The sequence below is a fragment of the Cryptomeria japonica genome, chromosome 2, assembly GCF_030272615.1.
Source record: "Cryptomeria japonica chromosome 2, Sugi_1.0, whole genome shotgun sequence".
Classification (NCBI taxonomy): domain Eukaryota; kingdom Viridiplantae; phylum Streptophyta; class Pinopsida; order Cupressales; family Cupressaceae; genus Cryptomeria; species Cryptomeria japonica.
This window is the reverse complement of record NC_081406.1, coordinates 571,043,005-571,070,182: the sequence shown is the minus strand read 5'-3', so window position 1 is coordinate 571,070,182 and position 27,178 is coordinate 571,043,005. Positions and strand designations below refer to the sequence as shown.

The 27,178-nt window shown below is 38.6% G+C and overlaps 1 protein-coding gene across 3 annotated transcripts in view; it reads right to left on the bottom strand.

The window, feature by feature from the left end:
• Window positions 1-27,178, bottom strand: part of LOC131043546 (ubiquitin-like-conjugating enzyme ATG10) — a 49,258-nt gene that overhangs the window by 5,087 nt on the left and 16,993 nt on the right. Inside the window, exons 2-4 of one of the 3 annotated variants that reach the window (XM_057976760.2) lie at window positions 7,879-8,052; window positions 7,691-7,741; window positions 7,067-7,135 (exon numbers count right to left, since the gene is read on the bottom strand). In XM_057976760.2, coding sequence (XP_057832743.1) covers window positions 7,067-7,135; window positions 7,691-7,741; window positions 7,879-8,034 — 276 coding nt within the window. In that variant the 5' untranslated portion in view covers window positions 8,035-8,052. Of the gene's footprint in view, window positions 1-7,066; window positions 7,136-7,690; window positions 7,742-7,878; window positions 8,120-27,178 lie in introns of all 3 variants that reach the window. The other 2 variants (XM_057976762.2, XM_057976759.2) reach the window with 2 other exon arrangements.

The window sequence follows — 27,178 nt, the reverse complement described above, 5'->3', positions numbered from 1 at the left end:
TCATATGATGAATATCTCTTTTTGGCTTCATTTAGTTTTTCACTAAAGAATGCAATTGGTTTTCCTTCCTGGCTTAATACTGCACCTATTGCAAACCCACTCGCATCACACTCAATAGTAAATACTTTACCAAAATCAGGAAGTGTAAGGATTGGTTGTTGTGATACCTTTTTCTTCAAGAATTCAAAACTCTGATCTGCTTCCTTTGTCCATTGAAACCTGATCTTTTTCTCCCCCTTAATGATGTCAATCATTCGTGCAACAATATGACTGAAAGTTCTGATAAATTTGCGGTAAAAACTTGCCAAACCATGGAAACCCCTAACTTCTCCAATTGTCTTAGGTGTAGGCCAACTGATTATTGCTTCCACTTTGGTGGGATCCATTTTCAAAATTCCTTGGGAGATCACAAATCCTAAATAGACAAGTTCCTCTTTCATCCACACACACTTCTTGAGGTTGATCATTAGCCTTTCCTCATTCAATCTCCTTAACACCCTGTCCAAGTGTTCCAAGTGTTCTTTTGTCTTGTTGTAGACTAAAATGTCATCCAAGTATACTACTACAAACTTATTGATAAAATCTCTCAAGACCTCATTCATGAATCTCATGAATGTACTAGGGGCATTAGATAATCCAAAGGGCATCACTAACCATTCATAGAGGCCTTCATTGGTTTTGAATGTTGTTTTCCATTCGTCACCTTCTCTTACCCTTATCTAATGATAACCACTCCTTAAAGCTATCTTTGAAAAGTACCTTGCACCTACTAGGCTGTCCATGAGGTCTTCTATCCGAGGTATAGGAATTTTGTACCTAATTGTAATTTTGTTTATAGCCCTGGAGTCCGTGCAAAGTCTCCACTTCCCATCTTATTTGGGTGCCAATACGGTTGGCACAGCACATGGACTTAGGCTCTTTCTTACTAAACCTTTATCCAGCAACTCCTGCACCTGGTTTTTTATCTCATTTTGTTGAGGTGTCAACTTATATGCTGCCTTATTGGGCAAACTTGCACCAAGTATTAAGTCTATGTGATGACTTACATCCCAGACTAGAGGCAAAGCATTTGGCAGCTCCACTACAATATTCATACTTGTCAAGTAGACCCTGCACTTCATTTGGGACTTCTTCCTTGTCACTAGCTGCAGTATTGCAGATTGGCTTAGCTACAATGGCATATCCACATCCTTCCTCCTCAAGATCTTTCAAAAACTCCTTCTCCTTCACCACCATGACACTAGGTCCCTCATGAGCTGCATCCATATCTTCTTGCAGTGGTTCAAGGATGTAAGACACTCCATCCTTCTCAATAACATATGTGTATTTATGACTATCATGTTGCGCTCTCGTATCAGATTGCCAAGGCCTTCAAAGAAGAAGGTGGCACACATCCATTGGAACAATATCACAAAGAACTTTACCCTTGTAAGAACCCATATTATGTTGGTGTTGGAAATAAGCCACACCCGGACCGACAATGGACTGGTCCAAGAGGGGCCAGTAGCTCAGTGGTAGAGCACTCCAGCAGCGTATGGAAGGTCCTAGGTTCGAGTACTAGTTGGTCCATGTTTCAACATGGTATCAAAGCCAAGTCCAGGCTAGGAGCCCCAAGCACACGAGAGGTGTGGCTTAAGGGGGGGTGTTGGTGTTGGAAATAAGCCACACCCGAACCGACGATGGACTGGTCCAAAAGGGGCCAGTAGCTCAGTGGTAGAGCACTCCAGCAGCGTATGGAAGGTCCTAGGTTCGAGTCCTAGCTGGTCCATGTTTCAACATATTAAACTCTACCCATGCCTACTCATTCACAAGTACCTGTTGTGCCTTATTAAGCCATGATATCTTATAAGGATTTTGATGAGGAATTCTCTTCAACTTCGGTTTTTCTACCATTTCTAAAGACACTATATTATCTGTTGAACCTGAATCAATTATAACTTTACATACCTTGCCTTGAGATTTGCAAGTTGTTCGGAACAAAGCTTTCCTTTGAGGAGGCTCCTTGATGGTTGGTACTTTTATTAGAGTCCTTTTAATCATCAGAGATTCTCCCATCTCCGGAGTGACATGAACAGAAGGAGAGTTCACACTCCCTTCATCCTCCTCCCGCACTAATTGATTCCTCTTCTCTCCACTATAAGAACTGGTACCTTATTTATCAGGACACTTCCATGTTGGATGTCCAATTTGATTGCAATTATAGCACTTCCCTGAGAAAGTATTAGAACCCCTTCCTGGTCCATTGAATCTTCCTCTGCCTCCTAGTCTCCTACCCCTAAAACTTCCTCTTGTATCACCATTAGACTCTTGGTTTGTATTCTGCTCACCTAGGTCCTTTTGTGATCCTCTTCCACTATGACTTCCTCTGCCTCTTAAATTTCTTCCCCTACCTCTTCCTTGCTGTTCTTGCTCTCTCTTAATCCTTTCTTCAGCCTTACAAGCAAGTTGATAACATTCTTCCATAGTCCTTGGGGTGGCCAAGCTCAATTCATCCTATATGTTGAATCTCAGCCCATTTAGATACCTTGCAACCTTTTCCACCTCATCTTCATGGTTTCCAGACCTCAAAGTCAATTTGTGGAATTCTTCAGTATAGGAAATAACATCCATATCCTTCTGCTTCAGATTTTGAAGTTTCCTAAATGTCTGCACAACATAATCAACTGATAGAACTGGGCCTTGAGTTTTGAGACCATTCTGTCCCATGACACTATCTTTGTTTTACCTCCTTTCACCCTCTCTTCTTGAATAAAATTCCACCAAATGAGTGTCGGACCTTTCAACTTTGTTTTGGCAAACCTTTCCTTCTTGGTATCCTCTACCTCCTCAAATTCAAAGAAATTATCAAGTGCATCTATCCATGCTAGGAGCTCTTCACTATCTCTTTTTCCTCCATACATGGGCACTTCAACCTTCGCCATGGAAACACTATCCCCTTTCACAGGCTTGAGCATCCTTTCCATTGGTGGCTCTGGCACCCACTGAACCGCATCGGGAGGGTTGTTACCGTCACCCCCTTTCTCCTCCTCATCACTTTGGTCACCATTGACCATTCCTTTTCTTTGATTCTTCTCCAAAGTTGTTAACCAGGCCAAGGTTGCTTCTTGAGATTCTTTGAAAAGTTTTTCCTTCGAGAGCAACTGACCTTTCAACTCCCAAATCTCCCTTGCTGCAGAATAACCTTTCAGAGGCATCTTGGACTTCAACTTACTTGCACCTAGTTTCATTCACTTCTTCCTCTTGATCTACAACCGTGCTCTGATACCACTTGATGCAGCAAAGGGTGGAAACTGTCTCTCTCTCACCATTCACCTACCCTTCTCATAGGGTCTTCTGTCTAACAGACAGCAATAAACTTCCTAACCTAGCACATGAAGATGCTAGGTTCAGTTTTAAAGAGTGACAAACCCCTCTCCAACCTCTATTGCAGAACCTAATTCTACCATTAAAACTACCCTAACTTTACCCATTCCACCTGGTCTTATCTAACAGCAAGGTGGAATGGTAATCATTTACATCGTAGACTCTCAACCTCACAGACCAATCGGGTTCAAACACTTCTTGTCACAAAAATGACAGGGACTCCTATCTTCCTTACCACCCGAACTTCAAACAAATGCAAGAAAGGATCAATGAACAGATCAATTCATAACATCACTACCAAAAGATGAAATACTCCTACTGAACGAGACCCTACAGGTCGAGCAAACAAGAACAGAAAGAAAATTCAGAAACACCCGAAATGAGCAGCAGAAAATGAAAAGACTTTATTCCTCCTTCCTTCCAATCTTTCAACAATGAAAAAGCAACAATTAGCAACAACCCTTGCCTCATAGTTTTCGAGGCCTATAAAAAAACTTCAGATTCTGGACACCATGACTGTTGGTGTTTCAATTACAACCGACAGAGCATCTTTGTATTCCAAAACAGAACCTACAAGAAAACATTATTGAGTAAATACAAAATGGTCACCATTGACCTTTATTCAAACCAAAATCAAAACCCTAAAACTCCTATGATACACTTAAACCAAAATGAAGTAAAGTCGATGCTCCTGCACCAGTTTGGTCGCCTTAGATGGCATCAAAGGCATAAGTATGGTATATCTAGGAGGTAGCGAGTTGTAGTTGATTATCATATTGCAAATTTTACTTCATATTGAAGACTTTTGGAGGTATGCTCCCTCAAAGTGGCTTCTTATTACTGAACACTTGCAAGTATTTCTAACATATTTCCTAGTATTTGCTATTGCATCCTCCTATTGTGCAAGCTATTTCATTACAAATGGTATCAAAGCATAATCTTGGCATCCAAAAGGCAAGGAAAAAGGCAATTATTTTTGGTGATCAAATTGTGAAGCACCTATTTATCTCAATTTGGCAATTTTTTTTCTTATTTTTGGATTTTCATAGGATTGATCAAGGTCATGTTGAAGCTGGTACAGACCAAATTTGAGGTCATTTGAAGCTGATTTGAAGAAATTATTGTGAAATTTGGTGTTCACTGGATTCGCTCCAAAGGCTTCAAAGCAAGGAATTTCTTGGAGATTTTTTCAAAGAAGTGAGTTTACAGCATGTTACAATAAAAATTTCTACATATTTTGACTTATTTTGAACAAATTATTGTCAAAAATCTATGTTCCACCAAGTTTTGGGGATGCAAACAGCAGGGGATGACGGATGTGTTTCCAGTACAGGGGTACTTTTGGGCCATTTTTCAGGGGATGGCAGGGGATAGCTGTTAACAAAGTAGAGGAATTTTTAAAAATATAGAGAAATTTCAAATATGCATATCATAACATTGATAAAGCATTCGTCATAGACATTGTAGAAGTTTAATACATAGCATCAGACTTAAATTGAGATTTCACGCGAGAATCGACAAACAAATTAACAGAATTCAAATGCTTTCATTGTCAATGTGCCCAAAGGCTCCACGTATCAACTATGAAATTGTTAATTCCTTAAATTATCTAATGTAGATAAATCAAATGTCATATTGGCCTATCAGCCTTTGACATTTGTATTTTACAATTACTTGATTCCTTTATCTAATTTTTACTTAGATCAGTTAATAATTTAGCAAATTATTGTTTCCGTTATTTATCTGATTTCTAATCGTAATTGCCTAATTAAATGATTGTCTATATCGGTTAATATAAACTTGTTACTCTAATATGTTGGCGGGTGTTAGTTTTGCATAACCGATTTTAATTGAATCGGTTTGTGTATAAACCCGATTCAATTATGAATCGGTTGTGGTTGTGACCCTTGAAAAAGACACGACTTCGAAAGGTGTAAATCGCTATCATACATAAGTATGATTCATTGAAAGGCTAATGTTAGACAGATTACTAAGAATGGTAGAAGTATTATCGAAATAATTATATTGCAATTCATACTCCTCTCGGATTGATCGAACATTGATATTGTGTGCAGATCGGACTATTCTCAGATTGATCAAACATTGATATTGAGAGCATAATGATCAGACTATTCACAGATTAGAGTTCAGTGAACCAGTCCCTGAACAATCTTGTACAGAGAAGTTGATTATCTTCTTCAGTCAGGCACATATATATAAAGATTGACATCCATACATATTGCAGATTGACAGACTCAGATTAATAGAAGATATATACAGCAGTTCGAAGTTGCTAGATACATACAGTAGTTCGTGTTTATTAATACAGAGTCCATATATATTATAAATTGAATTTGTAATACTCAGCAGTGATTCAAATCAAGATAAATCATACTGAAGAGTATCTATGTTCTATTATGATCTATACTTAAAATTATTAAAAAAATTAATACCTATTATATAAATCTGATTAAAATATAATGTATAAATCTGATTAAAATTTACAGAAATGACATAAACTGTAAACAATAAACATAAAGTCCATAATAGTCTTGAGTCACTGCTCCTTCTCTTGCTACTCTTCTCCTCCTTTGCAAATCTGAAAATGAATGTCTTTTTCTTTTTTTGGTTATTTTATGCTTAGATTAGGTTTTGGTATTGTTTAATGTGGTTTGGGGGTCCTTGTGGGTGCAGCCAACCCTTTTTCAAATTAAAAAAATATGTTTCTTTTGTCTGGTTGTCCAAAAGTGACCTGGGACGTAGGGGACGGCCAAGGCCCGGGGACTTCTGGCCATCCCCTACATCCCCAATCACTCCCAGAGGCGTCCTGGAAACGTTTCCAAAACTCTGCTCGGTTTGGGGAGGGGCAGGGTACTTCTAAAAGCCACCCACATGTCCCCATACTGTCCTTTAAAATTATGTAATGCTACTGATACACTCATGAGGTATAGAGAAATCAATGCTAAACAAGAATGATGGGTTGTTGGAGCCAATGGCCTTATCAATTTGTAACTTAACATTTTCTGTGATAACGGATGGTGGCACAGCCCCATTATCTGGAGTTAAATTCTTGTGTTGAATTGTGTGCATGTTTGTTGTTATGATCTTCTTCCCACGTTTCATGTTCAATTCTTCATTTCCACAATGAATTCTGCAGTCTGAACAACTCTATGAATGATTGTGCATAAGAAAATTACTATTTAATAAGCAAGGCTTGAATTACGTGTACTATTTGCAACTATGTATTTGATACCTTGGAGTGTACAGGATGCCTTCTTGAACATGTACAATATTTCCTGGAGCATATTCTCCATTGAGTTATCTCTGCCCTTAGTAAACTCCTTGGCATATATATACATATATGATACTGGTTCAAAGGCTTTGTCATAATAGGATTGACATCAGCATCCTATGCATTGCAATATCATGTGTTGCATTGAAGTGGAATGACCAAATGGCAGTATATCTTGTTTTCTGCTATATGGTGGTATTATATTTTGTACATCTGAATTTTCAGTTAATAGTGCTCTTCAGAAATCTGAAGTAAATTATAAGGCCTCCTCTTTATCTCTATGCACATGATCCTAAAGGAATGAAGTGTGATCGCTCCTAAATTTACCTGTGATTGGTTTAATTTTTTAATGCATATGTTAGAAGCATCAAATAAAACAAATGAGATGATTCAAGAGAAAAAGAATCTTACCAGTGTGGCAGGATCTAAGGTTTCTTCTCCCTGCTCGAGTTCGTACTCACCTTCAGCTACATTATGCTGCTGGATTCAAAAATGAGGAAAAAAAATGTGAAAATGTTCTAAAGTGAATATGAAAATAATTTTTGAATCCAGCAACATAATGTAGCTTAAGGTGGGTATGAACTCGAGCAGGGAGAAGAACCCTTAGATCCTGCCACACTGGTAAGAGATTTAAGGGTTCTTCTCCGTGCTAGAGTTCATACTCACCTTCAGCTACATTATGTTGCTGGGTTCAAAAATGAGGAAATAAAATGTGAAAATACTCTAAAGTGACTACAAAAATAATTTTCAATCCAGATAATATTTTGAGCTACTGATTTAAGAAAATATAACACCAAAGGCACGCACAGAGTTTCCCCCTGGTGTCCCAGAAAAAAATGAAAAGCAAGATCATGTAGAATGCCAAAGTTTCAGGATTAAACTGTGTGTATTTTTTCCATCAACGTTTCAAATCACACTTGTTCTTCCTGATGATGAATCACAGTGTGTGCTTCAAAACGTCAAAGGAAAAAATATACACAATTTAATCCAGAAACTTTGGCATTCAAGATCATGTAAATCATGTTTGGTGCTTACCGAATTTAGGTAGTTTATAAGGATATCTCCAAGCGACAAATAGCCATTTTCCTGCAATTTTATACAGTAGAATCCAACATTTTACCATCATTATCCCTAAAACAATTCGTTGTGAACAAATTTTATACATTAACAGACAAAACATTTCAAACATTCAGTTCTCTACAAGGAATACCAAAAAGACTCACACTATGAGATACTCCCCAGGGTAACTTTGGACAAGGCTCCCATCTCCATGGTTGAAATGTGGACTCACACATTGCCCATTTTTCTATTAAATTCATTGATGCAACCTGGAAATCTTCTGGACTGAGAGTGCCATCCCACATGCTATCATTTGCCATGACCACAAAATGATGATCCTGTTTACAATGATTTTAGTGTCTCAATTTGAACAGTGTCTCAAATGTCATGATATGTTTTTTGCACCTGCAAACGAGTAGAGTGTATGCAAATTTTGATTAAGAGTTGTAAGAGTATACTGTAAAATATTGTAGAAGAAAACAAAACAATCCATGTTTACTAGAAATGGGAGGAAATAACCAGTGGAAATGCCAAAAATAGAGTGGTACAAAGGAAGACAGATGGAAAAGATGGATAAAAAGTAACTTGATCCTGAGAGGGAAAAATATACGAAAAACGCACCTTTTAAAATGGGAAAATCAAGAAGAAGAAAAGATTTTGAAAAATAAGAACTGATGGTGATCCACTGCTGTGTAAAGAACAATGAGCACACATTTTATTTGACTTTTGGGACATCTTATGCAAGAAAGTAATCCACGAGGCAAAGTACCAATCAAAATGGTTTTAAGAGAAGCAGCAACATTAAGATTCCATTAAATAAAAGTATGTTTACAAATTTGGTCTTGCAGACTGCAAGCAAAAAACTCCTTGTTGGCATAGGTTGAGATGAAAACATTAGAACCCTCTGAAACCAAAGACCTAATGTCTTCCACAGAAATTATTCTTACAACACTAATTATAGTTCGTGTGGGAAATGGTGGGACAAAAGACAGAAAACTCTACAAGAACACACAAATTGCAAAAATGAATATAAGATAATTGCTCTAATAGACTAAGCTTTGTAATGATTATAATAAATATTATGTTAAATAGGAATTCCAAATCCCTCATAGAGTTACACCCACAACTCCCATCCTACAACCATTAATAGCTGAAACTTATGTAGTTCTAAGGTCACATAAAATACAAATGTGATTAACACAATAAACATAACTACAAATGACAAACATTTAGTGGTTCATTTCCTTCCTATATGCGAAAATTTTTCCCAGATTCAACCATAGATAGGGAAACTATCTCTAATATGAATGGGAAGGAAGATCCAATGTAGCTTTTGATTGTCATGCTTCTTTTTCTGCTAACCAGTTATGTTATAGTCTACTGCTTCTAGTGGTCCATGTTCTGGTATCTAGCAGTATGTATGTTGCAAGAGCTCGCTGGTAGTCCCAAGTATTTTCTAGGGAATGCACTACTTGTGCCTGCTTTTTTTAAATGTATGATAACTTTTTAAACCCTTGAGGCCAAATTGGTCTGTAGGAACTAACACATGTCTAATTAGATAGAAGATTGTTTCTACAATTATTAAGCTTTATGATAAATTCTCCAAGCTTTGTTTGATTGTCATGATTTATGATTTCATATAACTTCTTAAATCCTTTTGGCCAAATTGATCTGTAGGACCTAGCACATGTCTATTTAGATACAAAATGTTTCTACAATTATTAAGCTTTATGATAAATCCTCCAAGCTTATTTTGATTTCATGATTTATGGTTTCAAATACTTATTTATGATTTAAAATGTCTGTGTAATTAAGACTGATGCCCTTTAAGGCAGACAGATTAATAGTAAACCCGTTATGTCCTTTATTTTTTTAATTGTATTTCCTCCAAATTCTTTGTTCACTCAGAGTCTTTAGTTGTCCATCTATCAGTTCCACTATGTAGCTCATTTCAGTAAGTTCTTCGTTTCTCTCATATCTTTTTTAAGCTAGCAGCCTTGTAAAATTGATGTGACAACCAGTTTAGGGTTGAAAGATTTTTTACTATAAATTAACATTATATAGATCTTAAATGCCTAGATTAGCCAAAGGATGGAAGAATAAAGCTTTTTTGTTCTAATGGTCTGCAAAATGGTATGTGGACCACATCTAATATGCTCTAACATGTTATGAAGTCAGTTCTTAGAAAATTAAACATTTGTTTGTAATCAGATTGTCTCCCACATTGTAAGTGACATTCAACCCCATGTTTACCTTGTAAAGGTTTGTATGCTACCCGAGACTAATGAAGGGCTCTACTCAAGAAATGGTTCTGTCCTACTTTTGCTTATAGGATGTATAAGTAGCAAAAGGAGCCTCAAAATATTAGATGACAAGTTAAAACCCATAAGATCTATGACCAAGAAAGGCATGTTCCCTTATTATATTGTATGTTGTATGATTTGAAACTATTGTCCCTAATGCCATACAATGAGGTTAAGTGCATAAAGCGCAGACAAGTGTTGTATAATATTGACAACTCCAATTTTATAGAAGGATGATGATCAAAAGAAATCCATAATTGATAGCCAAGCATCCTTCTAAATGATTGCCAAATCTTTTTGAAGAATAAGTGGTCCCAATCCAATATAATGGCAAGTAGAAACATAGCATGCGTCCAAATGTGTTGGAAAAGGAATTTTATGCTTTTACAAAAACTGTTGGTTGTGTTGACATCTGAACAAGATGGGAGAGTGAATAGAAAAATAAGGGTGTGTTGTGACCATTTCACACATTGCCCCATTAGAATGGGGACCCCCTCTTCTTCGCTTTTGTTTTGCCTGTTCTTCTCTCTGCTTTTAGGGTTTTGAGTGAGTGGTCTATCTGGGCTAGGGCTAAACCTTAGGGGTTTCTTTTGGACATTATTCAAGCTGAGTCCAGTCAAATTTTGAAAGTTATTAAGCGTCCTCCCGAGGATTGAGATTGAGACGATAGGGTAAGCATGTCAGGAAAGTCAGATAGGTCTCAGGTTAGGTCTAGTCAGGGTTTTTGAGGAAAAATCCAAAGTTTTGTCTAAGTGGTAGCATTTTGAAGGTGAAACTATGTATTCTTGCCTAGGTAAATTTTGATCAATTTTGGAGGTAAGATGATGCCTGAAACAGAGAAATCGCTCCTGTCCTTCACTGGAGGCCCAAGGCGAATTTCATTCTAAGTGCAATTTCTTGTTTTGAGAGGACTTGCTAACTGGTTCTTGGCCTTGAAGATGACCTAACTCTGCCTTGTGAAATGATTGGAGACTTAAATTTTGAATATTTTAGCCAGAAAGGGTGAAATTGCTCCTATCCCTCTCCAAGGGTCCAGGGCGAAAATGTTATTCAATGCATATTTGTCACTGACTTTTCTATTTTGTTTTGTGCAGGCACTCCAGGAGAGATGATTGGACGTGCTTTGATGCTTTTGAAGGTTTGAAGGCATGGAAATGAAGAATTTTGAAGGATAAAGGAAAAGGCGCTCCTGTCCCTCTCTGAAGGACCAGGGCGAAAGGCTTATTTGAGTCATTCCTGACCTTGTTTGGTCAAATTGAAACATCAAAGGCATGGTGGAGAGATGATTGAACGTGATAGAGCATCCAGACTTGATTAAAGACAATGAAATGATGGAGTTTTGCCTAGAAGGGTAAATTCGCTAATGTCCCTCTCCAAGGGTCCAGGGCGAAATTCTTTATATCCACATTTTTAGACCTTTCTTGGACTTGAACTCATATTCATAGCGTGTAACAAGATGAAATCTTCCCTAGCAATGACATTTCACGGTGAAAGATGAAGCATTTTGGCCTAGAAGACAAAGTTCGCTCCTGTCCCTCACTGAAGGTCCGGAGCTTGATTTTTGAATTTGCACTATTCTTGCAGGATCAAAGTGATTTTATGATTTGAAGAGATCAAAGAAAGCATGATCTATCCGTTGAATATAATTTGTGTGGTCCACAAAGGAGGAAATCAACCCAAATGACTAAAGGCGCTCCTGTCCCTCTCCAAGGGTCCAGAGCGATTTTCTAAAAGTGCCATTTTCTTGCAAAGACAAGGCAAGTTTTGTGATTGAAATGAATGGAAGAAGGCATGTTTAGCCCGTTGAAGATAATTTGGAAGGCTAACAAGGGACGGATAAGCTTAAAAGTGAAAAATCGCTCCTGTCCCTCTCTGAGGGACCAGGGCGAAAAACATATTATCTAGCCTTTCTCTCCAAGATTGGACAAATCTAGGCCAAGGCGCAAGTTTGAAAGGATGTTTAAAATACCTTGAGGTGGAATTGAGATGCAAGGACCACAAATTTTGATGATAATAAGGAAAATCGCTCCTGTCCCTCTCCAAGGGTCTAGGGCGAAATTTCCAAGTATGCCCATTTATCTTACATTTTGAGATGATATTTTCGTTTCCAAGACTCAAGAGGAAGTGAAGTGTGATGTTCTACGCCTTGAGGGTAATTTGAAGATTGAAGCGATCAAGAATTTGCACAAGGACTCAAAGGCGCTCCTGTCCCTCACCAAAGGTCCAGAGCGATTTTTACAAAATCAACAATTTCCCTCCAAGATTACGCTAAGGCAAGGTTGTGCAAGATGAGAGATGTCTTCTAAAACATGGTGAACAAGGATTTGCCTCCAAAACTTGATAATCCTAGGCTAAGATGCAAAAGTCGCTCCTGTCCTTCACTAGAGGACCAGGGCGAAAATCTTTGGAGAAACTATTTTGCCTTGCAAAAACAAGTTGAGCATGCATTGAATGGACGAAGGGGATCATTGCTTACCCCACAACGAGAATCGACAAATAAAAGGTGAAGGATTAAGACCAAAAGTGAAAATCGCTCCTGTCCCTCTCCAAGGGTCCAGGGCAAAAAGTCCTAAATGCACTTCCCTTTTAGAGATCAAGTGAAATTAAACTCAAAACTCCAATTAAAATGCCATTTTAAAAGCTTAGATGAAGTTTTGAACATGGAAAATAAGGAATGCAAAGCCTAAATTAAAAGTTCGCTCCTGTCCCTCTCCAAGGGACCAGGGCGAAGTTAGTGGCATTCATTATTTTTTACCATATTTGGGCGTTAATATTCTCCAAATCGCATTAGATGCCAAAATTGCCAACTTCGAAATATTTGAAAAAATTAATTAAATTGGCATTTAATAAAAGACACATTGACATTTAATAAATTAATTTTGAGCCTATCGAATTTTTTATTATAAAGGCATTTAAAATTAATTTTTGTGAAATTAAAATTAAAAATGGAGCGCTTGGAGGCTTATTTTCATTTATTTTATCAAGTCGGCCTCTCCTTTTTTGCAATTTTATTTATTTTTTTGGCCTATTTTGCCAAGTCGGCCTATGGGGAGTAAGGTGGTGAGCGCCCTATATAATAGGGATGTTTTGATCAAGTTTAATCAATCATTCACTCATTACTTTAAGTGCGAATTTGGAGAGCAAGAGGAAGTGCGAAAGCTGGTCTATTTGGAGCGAATTTATCTTAAGTATTGAAGACTAAAGGAGGCGCATTTTGCTAAAGGGAGAGCTTTGATCTACATTTTTGCCTAAGCGAATTCTCCTATTTTTGCATCATTTCTTAGAGTTAATTCTCAAGGGGAGGTATGGCGAAATCACCTTGACACCATTATTGAAGATTCGAATTTGGAGCTTTGTTTTGAAAATTCTAAGTTTGATGTAGTTAATTAGGAAATGATAACTCAAGATTTATCATGAAGTTTCCTAATTAAAATCTTAAATCTTCCTTTCTACTTTATATTTCTACGCTTTAAGGTATATTACTCATTATGAAATGTTGTGTAGGTGTCAGGATGGCGACTCCAAAGGCAGGAGCATCTACTAGTCGTCCAGCTCTCATGAAGGAAGATCAGAGGAATGAAGAATTGGAGACCAAGATCGTGTCCAAGTGGAGCAATATTGGAGATACCAACTTGGGAAACTTCAGTGTCAAGAAGTTTCGAGAGGTCCCTTACATTGGCAAGCCATCACCTGTCGCAAAGAGAATAATTGAAAGTGGCATCATCAAGGCGGTCGGTTTCCCTCCAGTGGTCCAGTGTCATGAGCTGATGATCGAGTGTGCCCGCCATTATGACTCACAGTCAAGATCAATCGTATCCAAGGAAGGGAACACTTTGGCTTACCTTTCAGAGGAGGCTATAAGTGAAGCTCTCCATCTTCCAAAGCATAAAGATATGATTTACAAAAGCCTAGAAGGAGCCAGGTCAATGTATGAAGATGATCCAGACACTTGCTTGAGCATCATCAATAAGAATTGGTTACTCAAAAGTCGTCCTCGCCTGAGCAAGATTCCCAACACACCACATAGGATCGACTTCCAGGAGGAGTACAAAGATTTGATAACTTTGCTCAATCGAGTTACAGGGGCTCCTCAGGCCTTCTACTTTGAGAAGTGGATGTTCTACTTCATCCAAGTGATAGTTCAAAGGAAAGGAACGATTCATTGGGCTAGAATTATTAGCCATTGCCTGGACGTGCAGTTAAGAAGACTAAAGCCTACCAAGTCATTCCACATGAGCTCATACGTCATATATGCCTTGATCAGGAGTTTCGAATATGCAGGACTACCTCACAGAGGAGTGATCGGAAGAGGACCCGGAGAGGTGAGAGTTTGTGACTCTTATGTTCATTTGCATCATCCACCAGGAAGTGACTACAAGTTTGTCAATGATACCTTCACGATGAACGTCACTAGGATATTGCAAGGCGAGATTCACAATCGACTATCTCTGGATGCACAAGAGCTTGTAAAGAGGTATGGTGCTTGGTTCATCCAATTTCAAAAGTTTACATATATCAGAGTTCATGGGTGTCCTTCGCCTCCCTACATGTTGCCGAGGTATCCGACAGACAGGATAGTACTACTTGAGGTGACCAGATAGTTGGCAGCCTATGCCAAGACATTCAGACACAGGCATGGAAATGGAATTCCCGTGCCCATCATATTGGGGAGTTCAGTTGAGGTATGTCCTAATACTCAAGCCTTGGATGATGCAGAGAAGGAATTGGCCTTATATTCATTCACGTTCTTTGCCTCGAGGGAGAATTTCGATCCTCATGGTTATATGGAAGAGACAGCTGGTAGGAAATACAAACACGAATTCCAGGTAGAGGACTTTTGGATGAATCTCTCAAATGATTTAGAAGTGAAAAGAAAGATGCATTCCAGATTACCTTTAGATTTCATCAGGAAATGTAAAGTTTACAGAGTGGCCGATCAAGCTCAGGACAATGGCAGACATCTCCAGTCATCCTATGACAGAGAGGACAAAGCAGTGAAGATAGATTGGAACGAGCCTGAGATTTTGGACTTGAGAGCTTTGATGGCTCCAGTTTTGTCATGTACTCACAGATGGGTGGATGTACAACATCAAAAGTTAAGAGAACAAAACGTACCAATGACTTTTACTTTGGAGGAAAGACCAGAAGAAGGAGGAGCAAGCGCAAGTGAAGACAATTCTCATCCTAGAGGCGCGAAGAGGAAAGAAAGACCTGAGAAAAGGGAACCCTCCAAGAAGAAGCAAGAGGCCAATCGAGATCGCTCATCAGGCACGTCTTCTCGACATGAAAAAAGGACAAGTCAGGTTGAAGGGCAAGAGAAGACGGTGCCTGAGGTTGATGAGTCTATGGAGTCGATGGTACAAAATGATAAACCTAAAAAGGGGCAGGTAACTTAGCATTCATCAGGTCAATCTCCCCAAGTTGATGAGCTACATGAAGAAAAGAATGATGATGAAGTGACATCTCCTCTCCGAGAAGACGAACCATTGCCTAAAGAAATACAAGTTAGAGAGACGAGATCCGCCATTCCAAATTGGTTGAAGGAGAGACTGACAAGGGTGATTGTGATTGAGGATGAGGATAATGTAATTGACTTAGAGAGCCTTTTAGGAAAATTTTGTTCCTACAGCTCGAAAACGTAAGGCCCCTTGAAGAAACAGCATTTACAGCGACCACTGGTGCTTATCCACACGTAGAGATCCTACAACGAAGAACCTTGAAGTCACCCTGATTGATCCTTTCTCGCGATATCTTCAGCATTTAGAGGCTTTACTCAAGAGAGGATAAGGTACCCTTGGGTATTTTATTCTGTGTTTGATAGTGTACAAAATACACGTCAACAGGGTGCTAATGGGCTTAAGAGGTGTCAACTTCAAAGAGTCCTTGAAGACTTCTGCTAACAAAGAGTTGTGTCAGCAAATAAACACCTAGCAGGCCCCATGTTGATGCTACTTCAACAACAGAACTGATCTAGGTCATAGGATCTTGTGATGGATGGTTGGCCAAAGTAGGTTCTAACAATTGAAAAAGTCACTAGGAACTTTCCACTACCAAACAAAGCTTGAAGGAAGCATGAAGAAGGGTGGGGGGCATATTGAAATTGATACCTAGCAGAATGGAGATCTCTGCAATGCTAGATGTAATAATGAATGCCCAACTAATGATGGAGCTGCTGAGTGAGAGGCAAATGAGAAAATTCTGAAGGAAATCTTCCGTCAACAAGGAGCATGAACAAGGATTTCTTGCCAATAAAGAGAAACAACTCACTTGACAAAGGAAGATGGTCCACTAGAGGAGAAGAGAAGATAGAATACATAAAAGAGAAAAGATGGACCATCAGAACTAAATACAAGGCAAAACTTGAAAAAAATACCAAGGGAGTGCAACTGAAAACGCACCACTTTTTTAGAACTCATGGGATCTTGCAAGAAGTGAAGCAACTCCCTTATAGATCTTATAAGGAGGCCCTAGTGAGTGCTTTGCATATTAATCAAGCTGTAATTAATAGTGGTAGGCACATGCATGGTTCTAATGGACAATTGGTTACTCCTAAGCAGAGTAACAACCAAAATGCTAGCAACAAAGCCTTCGCTTCTAAAATTTTGAAAAGCAAAGGGATTGCAACCATAGATGGGGTTTCTAATGCCCCTCCAACCAAGAAAAATAGAGGCGACTATTGCAGCAAACAGTGGTTGCACTGACAGTGGTGACAACATACAAAGAAACGTGAATCAAGTGATAAATGTTATTGATTACCCTCCTTCAAATAATAGCTATCAAAATGAGGGCTGATAACAATACAACAAATATCTTAATGATAGTCACCCTAACTCCTACCATTGATTCAACATGTTTTATCCCACTTGATACTATGTTTTCATAGGACTAAGGGGCACAACACAGAGATTTGTCAAATTATAACCATTTTATTCCAAGGTTACCTGAGGATCAGAAATATGTATTTATAGAAATGTTCCTTAGCTCCTAGGATAACATGTCTTTTCACATCAAAGGAACGATTGCATCACAAATGCAAATTTAAGGATTTACCAAAACCCTTTCTTAAGCCACAACTAAAGAGGACCCAATCAATGATATAACCAATCTAAATCTTCCACCTCTTCTAGCTTGCATGTCATCTCCAATATGAATATAAGCATCGAAAATCTATATTCTACAATTCATGTGTTGAAGTCTCTATTTTATTTGCTTACAATATCACTATGCTATGGAAATGCCCTTAAATATTTTTAAAAAGTAGTTTTTGACTATTTTTCTTCAAGTTTTTACGTTTTTTTTGAAAATCCAATTTTTTCAAAAAATCTCATACTTTTGATTTGCCAATTAATTCCCAAAACGATTAATGCTTATATGAACTCCACTATAAAAAAAAATTATCCTAGCTCCCCCTCTTGAATGGAAGGGAAAATCTAAGATGCATACTATGGTAGAGTTAGACCCTAATGAAACTTTGCACTTGATTGTTGGGTCCAAACCCAAAGTTAACATAGTCTACTCCAAGCATGATTATTCTCCTCCTATGCGCCCCTATGATCTAGTGAATGACCTTTAATCTACTTCGCCCACCTATTTTATTAACTTGATTAGGAAGCCTTTGGCCCATAGAGATATTTTCTTGGAAACCATAGGTCTCAAATATTTTAAAGGCATCACCTCAACTCCCAAAACACAAGTCAACCATCTTAACCTTGACCTTAACCCAATAAACGTTGAATTATGTGACACAAGTTTCTTCTTTGAGCTTTGGAAGATGTTTTATGAGGCTGAATTAGCAAGAGGAGACCTTGGTATGTATCTGCCAGCGTGGGTCTATGAAAACTACATAAAGAGGGCTATGGTAGATGATAGAGATGTAGTAAATGTGGTCCCTTTGTCCCTTCTACAAAGGATGGTATATGCAAAGACAAACATCACTAGCTCCCAAAACACCCTAAGAGGGTATGAAAAATTGAAGGCTACTACCAATGGAAAGATTACCCTTCCTATTACCCTTGGCCCTAAGACTATCTCTACCAAGTTCTATGTCATTGATAGGATACTAACTATAACTTCCTCCTAGGATGGTGTTGATCCATAAGATGAGGTTTGTTTGCTCCATGTTGTTCCAAGAGATATGCTTCCTCCATTTAGGGAGAGTGTTTATAGCAAAGGGAGGTCCTAATCCCTTCAACATGATTAAAGCGAGGAAAATTATAAAGAAACCCAAGGTTTACATTAACTTCAAAGTTTCAAACTCCTAGCAAACCAAACCAATACCTCTCCCTCCTCCTTAGTTTTGGTTAAAAAGGTTGAGATGACAAAAGTTTGGTCCAACCTAAAGCTCAACCCCAAAAAGGAAAAAGCTCTAGAGATATCACAAATATTTCCACAAAAATGACTATCGATATTACATGATTTCAGGAATAAGATCAACCTTTTGTTTTCACGTTCAATGTCCATTACTTGGGAACTTGTGCCCTTCAAGCATTACAACGAGTAGAGATGAGATTGAATGTATTTGTGTGGTTGATTTATTTGAAGATGAGGATTTGAATTGTTCTAAGAGCTTTTCTAAGGATTTCCCTAATGCCTCATCCCTCCTTGACCACTTCTTGGCTACAAGTTCTAGTAACACCATAAATGCCCCTCCCTTTATCAAGAGGGAGCCTTCTAGACTACATGTTCATCTCATGAGCTGAGATCGAAATCAAAGTGGCATTAAATGGAGAGGATGACTTGAATAACCATTGGAACAAACAAACCACAAGTGATCTTGTTGCTACAAAGATATGAGCATGAAGCCATGGATGTTTGTTCCCTTAGGGATGGAAACTATAACATGTATTTTAACATGAAAAAATGAGCATGATTCCAAGAAAAATCCTAGAACTACATGCTTTCCTAAGTCATGTAGTTTATCATAGGTGCTTTGTGCCAAATTATTTAATTATCACATCATTTCTCAACCTTTCAGAGAGAATATACAAATTGGACCACCCATCTGTTGATGTGTTTTTTATGCACAATCAAACACAGAGTAAAATACCAAAAGTATTCTATCCTCTCTTGATCAAAATCTTCTTAGATGCTAAATGATGTGATCAACCTAGACGACTCCAAGGTTTCTATAGTCAGGTCATGACATGTGGATAGCTCAATTGGTTGATGTGATCGCTGGTAATCCAAGGGGACTTACATTGAATACTTGAATGCTTGAATTGCTGGAACTTAGATTATAACTACTTGCTTTGGAAAATAAAATGGCAAAAGAGATAGAGTTTAAGAAGTTAATCTAATCCTAAGAATGTAGGAACGATGGACAATCTTTGGTGAAACTTGACTAAGCCCAGTGTTCCACGGCCGTTGGGGACGGCGGGACGGGTTTTGAGGACAAAGGGCCTAAGTTTGGGGACGGCGGCCGGGGGGGTGGCAGAGTGGTGGTGCTGATATAATTATACATATACTTATTGTACTTGAAAAACTAGTTGTGAAAAGAATTATAACAGTATAAGAATTACATTTTAAATGAACTATAGGAAATTGGTAAAATTACAAAATAGCAAAATTTGAAATATTAAATCTAAATACAAAGATTTCTTGAATGCTAATTGCTAAATAAAATTTGACAAATGAAATTGTCAAATTGGAGATTTCTATTATTAAAATATCATATTAATATCTAATATCACAAAGTCTATAATGATGATTACATGATACATTATTACAATGAGTAGCAAATAGCAATAGCATTACAAAAGACAAAATGGTAAAATGCTCAAATCGCTCAAAATTAAAAAAAATTAAGGATTTCAATTGCTTTTTGAGTCTAACGTGTTCGAACGGGATACTCCTACAAGTCTCCTTGCCCCTCAAGAGACGTTTGGGAGTCTCCCAAGGAGTCTTGCAGACGTCGGATGGGAGATTCTTGCAAATCTCCTCGCCCCTCAAGAGACGCCTGGGAGTTTCCCAAGGAAACTTGGAGACGCCTGGGGGTCTCCCAAGGAGACGTCGAGACGTCTCCCAAGGAAACTTGAAGACGCGGATGTGTTTCCCCATCTCCGGCAGAGCTCCGGTGGTGGTGGAGGGACGTCGAGAGACATCGCGTCCCCGTCCCCCCGTCCGGGAAACGTCCCCCTCTCCAAGACGCGGCCCAAAAGGGGGGGAAACGTGTCCCCGTGGTACACTGACTAAGCCTTGCTTTGACATGCAAAACAACAACTCCACAATTCTTAGTGCAATCTTCTAAGGAAATTAGATGATTTTCAAATCATTATCAAGCATAGACACCATTAATTGAATGCATATCAATGATTAAATAACAATTGAACTTAAGCTCATTCAAGTATTCCAGTTGACCACACAAGGCGAATTTGCAATCAACAAACTGCTAGTGGTATGGATTAAGAGTTTCACCATGAATCATGCACAACGCTCTATCATTCAACTAATCAACATGAAAGCAAATGAGAAGTAGAAACCATGTAGCTTGTTGAAATAAGCATTTCACCATATCTTCAATGAAAAGAGTATATCCATTTACAAGCCTTAGCAACAATTTCCTCTTTTCCTACTCTATTCTAACTTCTATTAAACTATTCTTGAGCTACTAACTATTAACTTGCTATTCGCTATTAACCCCCTACAAAATGAGAGAGAGAAGCCTTTTATAGTGCTCCCTTTACAAATGAATGGCTTGGATTGAATCCACAATCAATGGCCGAGATTACAAGATGGAAACCTGTTGTGACGTATTCACACATCGCCCCATTGCAAATGGGGACCCCTACTTTTTCCTTTCTAGGGTTAGTTTTCTTTGCTTGGTTGTCTGGTCTTGGCTTTTAGCCTTTGCATTAGAGAATTGTCAGAGAGATCATTAGGATAGTAGGCTCTGCTTAAGTTGAAGTGGGTCAGTAGGTAGATCTCCTCAAGAGGTCAGGTCAATTGAGTGATTAGGGGTTATTTAGATCATTCTTGGGGTGTTTTTTGTGTACTATCCGATCGCACTTCAAGTTGCTAAATCAAACCTTGGTTGAATGCATAATGTCCTCCTAGGTCCCATCCCTTACATCAAGAACAGAGCCAATTCACCTTAAGAAGTCTGGAATGTCATCCTGATCCTCAAATGTCCTGAAATTTGGCTAAGTCTGGAATGTCATCCTGATCCTGAAATTTGACTATATGGAAAATTGAAGAATCCTTTAAAAACTAGATTTTGCATTATAACTCCTGGAGGTCCGAAACCACTCTCAAACATCCTGACAATATATATGGAATATAACTTAAAGTATAAGACACTTATACTTAAATGTTATATTCCATATATGAATCCTAACGGAGAGACTAACATGTCAAATTTCGCTCCTGACCCTTCCAAAGGGTCTAAAGCAAATTTCAATTTCGCTCCTTACCCTTCCAGAGGGTCCAGAGTGAATTTCCTTATATCTCCCTTCTTGGTCCTAATTTTCCTCTTAAACCTTATCCCTATGGCGTGGTTGAGAGAGTATTGAGGTGTGAAACGAAGTGAAGTGATGAAAAAGTGAAGGATTTGAGCATAATTGCAAATTTCGCTCTTGACCCTTCCAAAGGGTCCAGAGCGAAATTTTTCTAAGCTCCTGACCCTTCCAAAGGGTCCAGAGCAAAATTTCTTAAAACACTAATTTCCTCCTTGTTCAAACCAAGATCTTAGTTCCTAAGGCCTAGTTGAGGGAAGACTGATATATTCTTGCCTTAAGAAGTAAATGAAAGTGAAGGAAATGATGGATTTGAGGTCAAAAGACAAAATTCGCTCCTGACCCTTCCAAAGGGTCCAGAGCGAATTTTCATGGAATCCTCCCTTTGCTTCAAGTTTGGACTAATTTTGTGCCTTGGAGCCTTAGTTAGGATGTCATCATGCCTTGGAAGCAATTGAGAGGTGAAAAGGTGGAGGATTTAGACCTAAAATGCAAATTTCGCTCCTGACCCTTCCAAAGGGTCCAGAGTGAAAATTTTCCAAGCTCCTAACCCTTCCAAAGGGTCCAGAGCGAGATTCCTAAAACCTCCTTTTGCTCCCAGTTTTGTATCAAGCCTAGTGTTGATTGAGGTGGATTGAACTTAGAGGCATCCTTAGGCATGCATTTGAGTAAGTTGTGGTCACAAAATGTGAAGAATTTGTCCTAAAATGCAAATTTCCCTCCTGACCCTTCCAAAGGGTCTAGAGCGAAATTTCCTAAAACCTCTATTTGCTCCTTGTTGAGACCAAGATCATGATTTCTAAGGCATGGTTAGGAAAGAATTGATATGTACTTGCCTTTGAAAAGTGATTTATGGCAATGAAGTGATGGAATTGAGGCTAAATCACAAATTTCGCTCCTGAGCCTTCCAAAGGGTCCAGAGCGAAATTCCTTATAGGTCCTGTCCTGTCCTCGGCCAAGGTCCAAAGCGAAATTTCTTAAAACACTATTTTGCTCCTTGTTTGAAGCCGACATTTTATCCCTATGGCGTAAGATTGATGTATTCTTGCCTTGAGAAGAGATTTGAGGCAAAGAAATGATGAAAATTGAGCTAAAATGCAAATTTCGCTCCTGACCCTTCCAAAGGGTCCAGAGCAAAATTCCTAGGAGATCTAAAGTTTTGACTAAGTCCTTGAGCAAAACCCATTCCTAAACAGTTTTGGAGGCGAATGACTTGGTCTTGGCAAGTTAATGTTGAAATTGAGGTCTAATTGAGCAACTTTGTCCAATTTCGCTCCTGACCCTTCCAAAGGGTCCAGAGCGAATTTCACTATAGGGCCTGTCCCTGGAGAGGATCCTGAGCGAATTTCATTCTAATGCCTTCTTGTTGATGATTTAAGGTGAGAAATATCATGTTAGAATGAATATATATCATGTATTCTTAATCATGTTTTGTTTTCTTTGTAGATCAAGAAGGTCAGGCTAGAAGGAAGATCGGGTCAAGACAAGGGCGACCTCGTTGAGTTTCATCATCATTAAGGACACTTCAAATGCATGAGAGAGGACTCAAGATGCTACTAAGTTGAAGGACTTCAAGTGTTCAAGGAATTGAAAGCGATGGGACCAGGCTATCCTCAAAGACCTCATTCTACCACATAGAGAAACCACAGGATGACAGAGAAGAAGGATCTTGTAAACATTTCTAAGCAAGATGAGCTACTAGAGAAGGAGTGACTCGACCATGAAGAGGCCTCATCGAACACAAAAGAGTCATGTAGGTACGCCATCCATCAAGTACATCAAGGATAGAAGAAGATCAACCAAGGCACAAACGCCAGACAAGGTGGCATCCCAGTCACTGTTCCTCCAGTCAGATAGCTCCACCTCAGCATGTCCAGATTCAATGTACCTAACTCACCAGTGATGGCACAAATTTCGAGGAACCTACCCCTGACATCTATTGGTCCATGCTTATGAAATGTAATTTTCTCATTGGCTAAGGGAGTTTTGTTGTAACAAACCCTAATTAGGGTTTTCATCTTGTAATCCTAGCCATTGATTGTAAATCAATCAGAGCCATTGAATTGTAAAGGGCTCCCTATATATGGCTCTGGCTCTTCATTTGTAAAGGTTAATAGTTAGCTAATAGAGAAGAGTGAATAGTTAGAGATTAGCCAATAGTGAATAGTCAATAAAAATAGAATAGCAATTAGAGTAGATTAGGAGGAGAAGGCGAGGAATTGTTGCCTTGATTGTAAATGAACTCCATTTTCATTGAAGTTGTGGTGAAATGTGTCGTTTCTTTGCAATATGCATGGTCTCTTGTTGAATCTTCATTTTAGAGGATGGTTAATTAGATTGAATGAAGGAAGTTACTGAATGCACTCGCATGGAATCCGCCTAGTCCAAACCACTAGCCTCTTGCTAATTGTAAGGCGCCCTGCGTGGTCAACTGGCATAAAATAAGCTTAATCTCGAGTTGTTACACGTCTATTGTTCATGCATTAACTTGAATGGTGATCAGTGTCTTGTGGTGTAACAATTTGAACATCTTCAAAATTCCCTTAGAAGATCGCACTGAGCTAGTGTTGAATTGTTCAGTTTGATGGTGAGACCTAGCCCAATAGGACTCCACCTAGTCGTTCATTTATCTTCTTGCATTCTAGGCCTTAGATTAGATTCTCCAAACCCTGTATCTTCAGTCATTTCTTTATCTTCCATCTAGTAAATAAGACTTGAGTTCCAGTAGATTAAACGCTCGGGCAATCAAACGTAAGTCCCCTTGTGATTCCAGCAAAATCACATCATACCACAAGAGCTTATCCACACATAGAGAACCTACATATTAGAACCTTGGAGTTGCCTCGATTGAACCTTAGGCGAAATCTTCAGCATTCGGGGAAACTTTGTTCAAGAGAGGATAAGATACCTTGGTATTTTATTCTGTGTTCGCATGTGCATGAAAAACATATCAACAAAACCCTAATTAGGGTTTGTTACAATAAACTCTTCTTAGCCAATGAAATAATTACAATATTTGGACACATGTCTTATCTTGAATATTTGACCAATAGATAGTGAGGGTAGGTACATTGGAGTTTGTGCCTCCATGGATGAGATTGGTTCATTGAATCTGGACATATTGATAAGGAACCTTCCGATTGGTGGAATTACGACTAAGATGACACCTCAATTTGTACTTGTAGATTTGATTCATCATCATGAATGAATATTGAGCAATATCTCTTGATACTCAACATTTCAAACTTCAGTAGTGATGATGACGAAGGCGTGTTTCCAAATTATATCGTGTCGTTCAAGCTAATCCTCTATCTTTGCTTGCTTATCTTGCCCTGAGATAATTGTATGATCTCTCCTTTACACTTCAGGGATCTGACCTCTTCATGTCACCATGATGGAACGAAAACTTTGAAGGTATTGTGCTTCCACATGCTAGCCTAGAACATGCTGATCTTTGTGCCCGCATTGTTGTTCTCCTTATCCTAAATTCACCTTTGCCATGATGTTGTCATTGCAAAGTTTCTCTTTATTTATTGAATCTTCATCATGCTGCTGATCCCTTGCCTTCACTTAGGTGATGAAATCTTTCTTTGAAGTGTTCTTCTGATCCTCCTATAATCAGACTTCCTCCCGATTTTTCTTTAGTTACCTGCAAAATAAACAAGAAGGCATCAAATATATAATTCATTTTTAATTTGTACCTATCTTTCATCCCTTATATGCTCTGTTTTTGTCTGATTTGTGTTTGCTACAGGTCTGATCATATGTGGAAAATTTGCCCTTTTCACTTCAAGGTGGATTGAAAATCCTCCCAAATTGGGTTCAAAACCCTTCTCAATCAAAATTCTAATGCTTTGGGTGAATTTTGATCAATAGAATGATCAAAATCACTGCACCTAATACCTTTCACTTTGCCTCAATATGGGATTCACTTTGCCTGGAGTTTGGATCAGAATCATTGAAAATGATTGCTTGAATAATGCCTTAATTGAGATAGAAGACTTCCTCTATATAGGTGTTAATGTGAGGGTTATGTCTTTTTACATTGTAGGCTGACTTGTTTGTATTTTAACATTTCCATTTAGATTCAAACCCTCGGCGCCAATAATACTTATTCAATCGGACCTTTTGATGAGCAAAGGAAGGCAGGTCGGGGTTATGCATGGGCAAAGGAAGAGGTGCCGCTCCTCCAAGGGGGCAAAGGAAGTCGGATCGCTCCTCTAAGAGGGCAATGGAAGTGTATTAAACTCGCCATCTCCAGCTTGCTCTCATCAAATTCTTCATTAATTTGTCCCTTTTCACCAATTTAATGCCATGTCAATGAGCAAAGGCAAGGTAGTATATAAGGTGAAGCATAAGAGATGCTTAAGGTTTCTTCCTCCTTTCACCTAAGCTTATCAACTCATCTTCAAACGGGCTCCTTGCATCTACATCAGACCTCTTGGATGTTGAGAAAAATGTCTATTAGGCCTGATCGCTGGTTGAAGGATCAAAATCATTGCTTAACAAAGGCATTAAACCACAGTTCATGAAGAGCTAGGACATTTCGGACTTATTGGAATGCAAAGGAAGTCATATCGGGCTTCTCAAGTAGCAAAGGAAGTGAGGTCGCTCCTTTAAGAGGGCAATGTAAGTGAGGTGGCTCTTCCAAGAGGGCAAAGGAAGTGAGGTCGCTCCTCCAAGAGAGCAAAGGAAGTGAGGTCGCTCTTCCAAGAGGGCAAAGGAAATTTTCCTATTCTGAGCCAAATTTTGCCCAAGCGACTTGCTTCTCCATAAAGTGCAATCAGACCTCTTGAATTTATACTTACTGAAATTTCATCCAAGGGATTCACCTCTCAAACTGCCTTGCTTATCTTGTTTGAATTGATACCTCATCTCACATCACTTCATCTCACATATTGCTTCTATCAGGCCAAAGGAAGTGACTGTCAATGCCAAGGAAGGGCAAAGGAAGTGACTGTCAATGCCATTAAAGAGCAAAGGAAGTCACTGTCAGTGCCATTGAAGAGCAAAGGAAATTTTCCTATACTTGGTCAAATTTCGCCCCAAGACACCTCATCTCACATCTCACATCTCACAAGCCAATGATGATGATCCAAATGGAATGATCATCATATAATCATTCATTACCTAAGCTTTGACAACTGACTAATTTCACTTCATCCTAAAGAGACAAACCTGACTGATTAGCTCCTGGCCACTTTGAGAAACCACACCTCTTCAACACAAAGGCTAATAGCAAAGACTCTACCACTATCCTAGAAAGCAAAAAAAAGTGGGGGTCCCCATTTGCAATGGGGCGATGTGTGAAAACATCACAACACCATCCAATGGACCAATACTCATCAATGGTATGTCAACTTGTTGAAGGAAGCTATGACATACTTAGTTAGGGTCATACCGCATCATAGAAGATCTAAATAATGCACCTTTCACTTATACACACTAGAAGGCAAAGAGTTTGCTGAAACTATAAATAACTTCCATCTAAAAAGGTATCACATCTAGACTATCATAGTCATGCATCTAGCATTTTATGCTAGCATAGTATCTCATATTTCCATATCATAATTTGGTTTCTTACTCATAGCATTCTTGAGGATCTAATTGCATTGTTCATAGACTTCATTCCTTCCATATCACACATTGTTGTTATCACCTACCCTTTAGCCTTATCTATATGCATTACCTTACTAGGTAGGAGCTTCATG